The 9,943-nt window shown below is 35.9% G+C and overlaps 1 protein-coding gene across 4 annotated transcripts; it reads right to left on the bottom strand.

The window, feature by feature from the left end:
* Positions 1 to 442: 442 nt before the first annotated feature.
* Positions 443 to 6,905, bottom strand: LOC127850474 (sialate O-acetylesterase-like). 4 transcript variants are annotated; one of them, XR_008035310.1, is made up of 7 exons: positions 6,739 to 6,898; positions 6,189 to 6,330; positions 4,885 to 5,020; positions 2,926 to 3,048; positions 1,725 to 1,879; positions 984 to 1,273; positions 443 to 726 (listed from the first exon to the last, which is right to left on the bottom strand). XR_008035310.1 is itself a non-coding variant. In XM_052383553.1 (7 exons), exons 3-7 carry the CDS (start codon positions 4,885 to 4,887, stop codon positions 675 to 677), a joined length of 474 nt encoding a protein of 157 aa, XP_052239513.1. In that variant the 5' UTR covers positions 4,888 to 5,020; positions 6,189 to 6,330; positions 6,739 to 6,905; the 3' UTR covers positions 443 to 674. The 4 variants fall into 4 exon arrangements, 3 of the variants coding, with proteins under 3 accessions (XP_052239513.1, XP_052239511.1, XP_052239512.1); XM_052383553.1 differs by having other exon boundaries at positions 1,133 to 1,273; positions 6,739 to 6,905; XM_052383551.1 differs by having other exon boundaries at positions 443 to 1,273.
* Positions 6,906 to 9,943: the final 3,038 nt, after the last annotated feature.

The following is a 9,943-nucleotide window of genomic DNA, read 5'->3' as shown; positions in this document are numbered from 1 at the left end:
GCGATGCCATAACAGGACCGCGAAATATCTCTCATTCAAAGATGCCATTGATAAATCATTGCATACTTAGTCATGTTCAAGGTCGGGAAGTTTTAAAAATAATTTTACAAAAAGTTTTAGTTGAAATTAATGTGGAAATGTGATTTTTTAATTGGAGTAAGGTCGTGTTTTTACAATCACTAGTTGATCATATCCACAGTCATTTGTCTTATTCAAATTGTTTTAATCTAAGATCTCAAGCATGAAATCGTTTTTCATACCTGGTCATGACATCCAACTAGACATCATCGTTTGTGATATCGTAACCACTCTCTTAAATAATTACTACCGGTAGTCAGTCTCTCATTCTAACAGGCTATGTGTACATATGCAAACATGTTTAATGATTTTTTGTATAACTCAACAAACAATCACACGACTGCAAATACCACAAAACAAAAACTATGTAATGTTAATATATTTGTGTAATTCGTCATTGTATTACAATTTAAAGGGTCTGTTTCTTAAGAAGCTCGGCGCTGGGAGGTCGTTATCCCGGCCGTAAACGGCGCACATTTTAAAGTTGCACGGACTCATTTCCCACGCGTATCTGACTGAGGTGACAACAGTAATTCCATGGCACCCGGACGCACTGATGGTGACTGTTGTGTCGTCATGGGAGACTATGGGTGCCTCTACGAAGAGGTTCGTTGTACAGTTGTGGTCCCCAACGTGTCCGCAACAAATCTAAGATAATAGAAAATAATTAGACAACCTATTGTTTCGAACAAGGCTGAAACTGTCACATGAGGTGCAAGAGAACAAACACGACTGCTTTAAAACCTAAACCAAATTTAATTAATCGTGCCGTTGCTAAAGCAATGTTGCAACTTTTGTGCTGTGTTAGCAATATAATGCATGGCCAATAACAGAATATATTTTCTGGCATATTCTACAGTTCTTGACGTTCATATTTCATTGGGAGCTAACGCTTATATTAATACCTAAAAACTACATGTTATCCCTACAGACTTGCACAGTCGTTTCTTTCTTGGTTATAACGAACATATTTTTTGAGTTTCGGTGTTGTTATATTTCTGCCTCAAAGCCGTGGTTGACCCGGACCGCGATGGGTTTGTTTCCGTTATCGTACTCGATAATCACGCCAGATCCTCCTGTGGTAATCCGGGTTGGGAATGGCCCCTGGAAATCCAGACCCTGTTCACCGTAGGCCACAGCCCTTCCTGCCAAAGCGAGGCGCTCCGCTATGTCGTACATGTAACGGGGATGATTTCTTCAAAGAATTAGTCGAAAACTTATCATATAATCTCAAGGCAATTATACAATTACGTTTATATGTGCTGCCTTATAGTCGTCAATTTAGGGGAAAATCTGGCTAAGACAGGTATAAAAACGAATACAAACTCACCAACCACGCGATATGACCGTTCCCAGCCATAGTTTATAAAAATCAATGCTGCTTTTACAGCCGACGTGACGGCGTGACGACAATCGAATCAAATATTCTTATATACTTTTATTATAAATATCTTTAATTAGTTATTGTACTCATGTTTCGCCGTGAGCCATGTTTATTATGACATATTATCTTTAAAAAAATATTAATATGAATTTCTGTTCACAAAGTGTACCACGTAATAAAAGGACAATTCTTAATAAAGGAGAATTAAACTTGTCATTAGTCCTACCGATGCGGCATTGACATTGCAGCGAAGATAACTTACGAGCCGTAGTGCGAAAGGAGATCCGGCAAATCCATTGCAACTGACATAAACACATCCGGTAGAGAAGGGTTCGGGACGTAGCCGTAACCACCCGTCTGCCACCACCTCAAATCCGGCCACCCAGAATGTATGGTTTGATTTAGATCTGGTGCCAGCTAGCAAAACACAAAAGAAAATAATTTAATCTTTAATCGTTATTTTGTACGGGTTTAGTATCAAAACCCGATATTCGGATATTCATATCCGGTATCAAATAACGTTTACCTGATCAATACACTGTGTCTTGTTCTGAGAAAACTGGGCTTAATTCATGTGCGTAAAGTGTCGTCCCAGATTAGCCTGTGCAGTTCGCACAGGCTAATCAGGGACGACACTTTCCGCTTTTATGGTATTTTTAGTTTCAAGGAAGTCCCTCCTTACGAAAATCAAGTTTAGGCGGAAAGGGTCGTCCTTGATTAGCCTGTGCGAACTGCACAGGCTAATCTGGGACGACACTTTACGCACATGTATTATGCCCAGTTTTATCAGAACGAGACACCACTATTTTACATGCAAATTGATTCCTAAATAAGACTATTAGCATCAGAGTACCATAAAATGCGATTGTACTGGCGTTTACCTACTTTATATTACAAATTGTATGTTGCTTTAATCAGAAGATAAGTCTTCGTTTACGAAAATGTATCATATCCCATGCGATACATATGATAGTTTTGCTTCATTTAAAGCGACATGTTCCCAGACTGATCATTCTTTCATGTACATCACAGATTCAAATCGTGAAAGAATTCGCGTCTATAACCGAGCGAAAAAACAATCTGGACGTGTACTATAAATACACACGTTTTAATTAGCTGTGTTGCAAAGACAATTATATGGCGTACATTATTCGAAACTTGGAATTTGGAATGTTTGTTTTGTTGCCGTTAAATGTACAGACTGCACGTGGATCATTTACACACATTAACTCGATTTGTAAAATTGAATATCTGATTGACCGAGTACGACGTTACTTTATCTATCAGTCTTCGAATCCAGGTCAAAGCAAGTTTTCTTTTGATTTGTAATACATGTATATATCTTTCTAAATGCATTGATAAATTCGTTTCCTTAAATATGACAAGTTTAGACGTTGAAATGCATACTCCAAACTATAAAACACTCTGTTCAAATGTTCCCCTTATGACCAAGCTATATTAACCTGAACAAAGCCAAATGGAAGTTTGGCAGTAGCATTTTGATGCGATTTTGATTTAGCCCTCCAGTCGTTGATCAAACTGACATTGATAATCAGCAGCACGACCTGAGCGCGCGTTGGTTTCCCCTGTATCGGAAAAGTATAAGGAACGGAGAGTAATATGCATGGATGGACCTAGATACATAGTATAGGGAACGGAGAGTAATATGCATGGATGGACCTAGATACATAGTATAGGGAACGGAGAGAAATATGCATGAATGGACCTAGATACATAGTATAGGGAACGGAGAGTAATATGCATGAACAGATCAAGATTCATAGTATAGGGAACGGAGAGTAATAGCACGGATGGACATAGATACATAGTATAGGGAACGGAGAGTAATATGCATGGATGGACCAAGATACATAGTATAGGGAACGGAGAGTAATATTCATGTATGGACCATTATTCATAGTATAGGGAACGGAGAGTAATATGCATGAATGGACCAAGATACATAATATAGGGAACGGAGAGTAATATGCATGAATGGACCAAGATACATAATATAGGGAACGGAGAGTAATATGCATGAACGGACCAAGATACATAGTATAGGGAACGGAGAGTAATATGCATGAATGGACCTAGATACATAGTATAGGGAACGGAGAGTAATATGCATGAATGGACCTAGATACATAGTATAGGGAACGGAGAGTAATATGCATGGATGGACCTAGATACATAGTATAGGGAACGGAGAGTAATATGCATGAATGGACCTAGATACATAGTATAGGGAACGGAGAGTAATATGCATGGATGGACCTAGATACATAGTATAGGGAACGGAGAGTAATATGCATGGATGGACCTAGATACATAGTATAGGGAACGGAGAGTAATATGCATGAATGGACCTAGATACATAGTATAGGGAACGGAGAGTAATAGCACGGATGGACCTAGATACATAGTATAGGGAACGGAGAGGAATATGCATGGATGGACCTAGATACATAGTATAGGGAACGGAGAGTAATATGCATGAATGGACCTAGATACATAGTATAGGGAACGGAGAGTAATATGCATGAATGGACCTAGATACATAGTATAGGGAACGGAGAGTAATATGCATGAATGGACCTAGATACATTTTTGTCTTCGAAAACAAACTAAAACGTAGTCAAATCTGTGTTCTTTTGTTCAATGGTGAATTCAATTCTTTACAGAAACGAATACATCAGTCATGGCTGCACCAATTATGTTTATTGTAATATATGCATGCGAAAGTACAAACATGCCAATTATAAATATGTCCAAAAGTTATTAGAAAACTTATAGTCATTCAACAGGATCTACAACATGCCCTTCTTAGCAACACTCAGTTACGTCAGTAAACCTATATATTGTTCTGAACAAATCTCTAAGTATGATTATGCTATTCTTCCTATGGAGGTATATATTTAAATATTTTTTCGTCTCCGCTTTCCTGTAGCATTTATGGGGAGTAACAGCGAGTCTGAATGCATACTACCGATGCAAATTATGTGCCTTGTCTGCGATCGATGTTATGCTTGACATCCCGCACTAACATTTCTCATTCGTTCACAAATGATTTCGTTCTACTGATAAAAAGTCACGCTTTTACTCAAAAAGTAAACACAAAGATTTGTTGTACGAAGTGTGCATGAAGATAATATTTATTCTATAAATATTTGAAGTGATATTGTGTTTAATGATTAAAAGCGTAGAACGTTCTTAAAACCATTTACAAAGCATATAATAAAATAGCGTGTGTTTTTTTCCGGTGTAATAGCGCTAATACCATAACTGGAATGGGAGACTACTGCGCGTGCATGAAAAATTAATTATCTCCCTTTTCGGACATGATACCAAATGTGTTATAACAATGACAACAAACTTTTTCCTCTAGTTTTGACTTGATGACAGATTATTTAATTACCTACCATTTTCCGGATGTTGCCAGCTTCCACCAATGTGTGGCTCCCTTTGTGTTTGATTAGATGCAAACGTCTTCACCTTGAAAATTCTCATCCCATTGATAGCTTGGGCCTCTGATATGGTTGTTGACATGTTCTCCAACTTAAAAATGTGAGTAGACGTTTAGGAGGGGCGGATGACGGTTCCGTTTGCAAAATAAACCATGGGTATGCATGCGAAATATACAGAAAAGAAACAAAGCATAGACATATGTCAACGTATTACAGGGCAACATATTGTATGGTTATATGGAAAGTGTAAAATCAACGACAAAACAAAATGAAAATAAAAGAAAGTCGTGAATCCAACAACCCAAAATAGATAAATATCTTTCAAAACTAAATTGGCGTCAAAATTAAAATTGAAGTGTCCTCGCCTGACATTATTTTACCCTTGCTTATACACTAACGGAAAATATGACTTGTAACATGACTGTTGAAACCCCACATTTGTATGTTCCTACTTAATGACAAAGATAACAATGATTGAATGTTTGCAATCTTTAAAATATAACAATATGCGCCATTCTATTCTCAGCCCTTTTTTCCGCCTCAATAACATACATACAAAGGGAAACCATTGTTACCCTTCGGTGGGTAATCATTGTTTACCCTTGTGGCGGTTCTCTATCGCCCATTATGGCATTCTGTACATTACTTGTATGTTTACATTTACCTTTATGTTTTGTTTTTATATGAATGTACATATTTTATACACTATTTTGTTTGTATTACATTCATTGATCTAGGGCATCTAGTTTTAAATGCCCTCACTTTTATGGCATTTGTAATAAATGCCTTTTTTCAATCTCTATACTGTGTTGGTTGTTTTTTTCATGCCAAACTAGTTTCAATCGGACCAATATGACTCGCATTTTGGAACAATACATAAAACCAAGTTTATGCACACATAAAGTTTTTTATGTCATTGTGATAATTTTTCTTGTTTAGTAGAAGTTCTCTTTAATACCTTTGTTAACATGCTTAACTAGTGCAGTGTTACCTTGCACGCTTAGGTATCAGCCAATCATTGTATATTTCAAAGTCATGTGATATGTTTATCCAGTAAGATAAGCCAAACTTTCAACGATAGATGTGGTCTGGTAACATAGAACTCTTCATTAAATCTTATCTGCGGCATTTCTTTTCCTACATCTAACGTACGTGTACGTAGGACTAGTAAACTTCCTATCTCAAGAAAGGTGTTAATTGGTTTACTGACTACCGTAATAAGTAACCAACCAACCAAACACAAACAATTAAGTCTGAACCTTTGGGCATTGCTGGAACCAACAGTCGCCATTGTGAGTGTGTATCAACGGTGGCGGAACAGACGTTTTTACCGTCAATAAATACATCTACTCTGTGATGTACTGTCCCCAGTCCCCAGATGTTGGCCCGTTTTGGAGCCATCTGAAGTAACATGTGGCTCTCGTAATAGTTGGCAAAGCGTAGAGGGAAGCCATTTAAATCCAAAAGCCGGCAGCACAATATGGTATATGATTTTTTAACGTGATGTTGATTGACAGTTTATTATGTTACGATCATATATTGCACTGGTATAAATTAATTGTAAACATGTCACGATATAGCCAACTGTTTTCTTAGAGCAGAGAAAATTATCTACCAAAATATAAGCATATCGTATCGAAACTTTAAAAAAAATCAAGCGCAAAGATTACAGCAAACAAGCATATAGGATACATCATAGGGCATCAAACTTTTAATTCCCAAATTACACCTACTGAAACAAGACAGGCCTATTGATCATAATATACAATGATATTTTAATAAAAAGTTTATAAATGTTAATATACGAACCACATTTCCCAACAAGTATGAGCGTGACTATCAAAATATCTAATTTGATCATCATGTTACTGTTCGATTTTCTGAAGGAATGAAGAGACCAGTAGTAGTATAAGACTTTGATTTGTTTGATAAGATAACCTTTTGATAACCTTGGTAAACGTGTACGATTTAGCACAATTCAACAAGTGAAAAATTCAATTAAGCTTATACATATAAGATCAATTCCATATAGGCCTATAGGGACGTTCGATGACCTAGATCGCTGTAAGGGAAAGGAGTTCACATGAATATTTTGCGAAACGAGAGGCATTCCTAAACCGTATATTGTTGGATCAGAACCATTTTCGTTAAAAGCAAAGGAAATTGTGGTGAAAAGGGCAGATTAAATGCTTTTTGTATGTTTATAGTTTATTGAAAAAAACACACACCAAAACTGCTGACCAATTCTAAAACTGTTGTGTTAAGTCCACCTTGCTTGTTTTATCAATTTAAAGTGTCAGTATCTTGACCATGACCAAACAGGCTCCGAGTGCAAGGACAAGCTAGTTCTGCACATAACCTAGAGATAAAGTTTACTAATATTAACTTAAGTTACCGTTACTGTACTACTAAGTTGCATTGAAATATCATTGTTGCCGTCGCAATTCGTAGTGTTAGAAAGAATATGTTCCGTACAGTAAAGTGTATGACGGTTAAAGCTTAGCTACATAATGTAAGTATTTTTGTTTGATTTTTTCAAAGTAAATAGATCTTTGTATGTTCATGTAATGTGTTATGTTAACGTGTTCATGTCAGTTATTACATTGAAGAGATCGACGAATAGATCTACAGATATTATCAAGGTTATACCGTAGACACATGCGTTTGTTCGTATGCACTCGTTAAATATATAAATGCATGGTTAGGTTGTTTTATATTTTACATACATTCATAAAACCCCACTCCTGATCCGTGATTTGTCATTTTTTTTTATTAAAAAACAATATTGAGCAGTTAAAAACAAATAAGTGATTTTCATTTTTCAATTCATATTTATGACATACTGAGTATTCAATTCATATTTATGACATACTGAGTATATAGACAATTATAAACAGCATTCATAAAAAAATAAACATTCTGAATATTTCGGGGGAAAAATGCCTGAAACGCTCGCACAGCATTAAACATATGGAATATAGCTTTTTGAGCGTTTTCTTTGCTACTTTTTTTTAATTGATCAAACCTATTGCTTAAGTTTACGTTGATTTTGATACGGCAAGTGATTTCACGCTATGAAACAACATTCCGGTTTAACCATGACTTTACATTAATATGAATTTTCCTTGCTGATTTAAAAGCATGTAATCATTTCATACCACGATTGATAAATTTAGTACGTTCGCGAAAGACTGCTTACTACTTACTTACTTACTTACTTCTTAGCTCGTTTCATAAACATATTTCATGAAATGACAACTCGTGTCCGATTTTATATACAGCATTGATGCAGCATGGTTTAAAATTAGAAATAATTGTCGTATTGAATAATAAGAGTAATGCTCAAAGTGTTTAAACATCTCATGCTGCATCTTGGGGAATTCCTTAAACATCTCATGCTGCATCTTCGGGAATTCCTTAAACATCTCATGCTGCATACTGGGGAATTCCAAGAAATTAGTGTTGGCGTCTTTTGAAGAATCCACGTTTGTATCATCAACACAACATCTATAATCGGTGATTTCTTGAAGCCGATGCCCGGATGTGTTCGTGAGTTGGGAAGAAACGAGTAGCAGAGATATCTGAAAATAAAACAGGTTATGAACATGAGCATCTGAACATTATACTGTATACAGCATATCTTTGTTAAATTCCAATTATTCACTTACTATCTCCCTAATCAGGATTACTAAGAAATATATTTTTATCAGCAGCGATGTTACATTTGCGTAGTCAACACACATTTTTTATAAAACGTGTTTTTTTTACTGTTTTCAACTGACGGGCTGTAATGCAGTAACGTTTGTTTTTCACTTTTCTGTTTTCAGTGTTTTTGTTTACTTGTTTAACTAAACATATTGCATATTCTTTTTCTTGATTCTACTTTTTTTTTAAAATGTGTATTTACATTTCAAGTTGTAAATTTATTAATTAAAACAGGAAATGTAAAAATACCAACACGCTAGATGTTCAACTATTTACAAATTAATTTAGTTGAATTTATTTAACTTCGAGTGCAAGGCCATCATCTAAGCTACCTACATATATAATTACAGCACAATACCTTCGCCCAAAATGAATTCATTGAGCGAAACCAAATTTCCTATTTTTTGGTAACAATGCCAATGACCCAACTAGACTCAACATGCATTTCCAAGCATGGTCTGCATTAAAGGGTTTTTCAGTAAATGTCGTTTATTGATAAATTTAAAGATCGGATCAAGAATACAATTAAAGAACCCTCAACTGGGCTCGAACCACTGACCCCTGGATTAAAAGTCTATCGCTTAGACCACTCGGCCCCTCGCGCTCATACAATGAGTGATGTATTTTATACTTTATATAAGCAATCCTCGTATTATCCCAAAAAATAACGACAACAATAGAACTCTCCAAATTATTCAATCGTTTCGCGTTGCAACGATTTTTAATTTTCAGGTTTTTAAATCGTCAAAACATGTATGTAAGGGATATTTTAGAGGATGGTTAATATTCAGTATTACTGTTTCCTCACACATATCATAACTGGAACGAAAAATTGCGAATCTGAAACAATTTTTAATAACTTTGTCAATTTACCTCAACGTGAAAAGGCCCCTTTAAGGCTGTTTACGTATACGTGATGTCAACCGTTCAAGGCTACACACCAGCACACACCAGTCCGAAAAAGGGGTAAATATCACTCATATAATGTAACCGGTTATATCTCTGAATCACGTGAGGATTCCGGAGATTGTCGATGCATCATGCATGCGGGTTATTATAATAAATCGGACCCTATTCGATCCGGGCACTGAAATGACGTTATGCCTTATAAGGACCGCGAAACATCTGTCGTCCAGAGACGCCATTGATAAATCAGGGCATACTTCGTCCTGTTCAACGTCGGTACGTTTTATACATATTTTTACTCAAAGTTTTAGTTGAAATTTATGGGAAAATATAATTGGTCGTGTTAATACAATCACTAGTTTATTATATCCCCAATCATTCGTCTTATTTAACTTTTTATAAT

The sequence above is a fragment of the Dreissena polymorpha genome, chromosome 11, assembly GCF_020536995.1.
Source record: "Dreissena polymorpha isolate Duluth1 chromosome 11, UMN_Dpol_1.0, whole genome shotgun sequence".
NCBI classification, from domain to species: domain Eukaryota; kingdom Metazoa; phylum Mollusca; class Bivalvia; order Myida; family Dreissenidae; genus Dreissena; species Dreissena polymorpha.
This window is presented reverse-complemented; position numbering and strand designations above follow the sequence as displayed.

Bases quoted from the DNA above. Each gene is read 5' to 3' on its own strand.
- LOC127850474 (XM_052383551.1), bottom strand. The intron at 1,880-2,925 runs GTTAATATAGCT...GTGTTTTGCTAG, and splicing joins TTCCATTTGGCTTTGTTCAG to CTGGCACCAGATCTAAATCA. The intron at 1,274-1,724 runs GTAAGTTATCTT...AATTCTTTGAAG, and splicing joins CTCCTTTCGCACTACGGCTC to AAATCATCCCCGTTACATGT.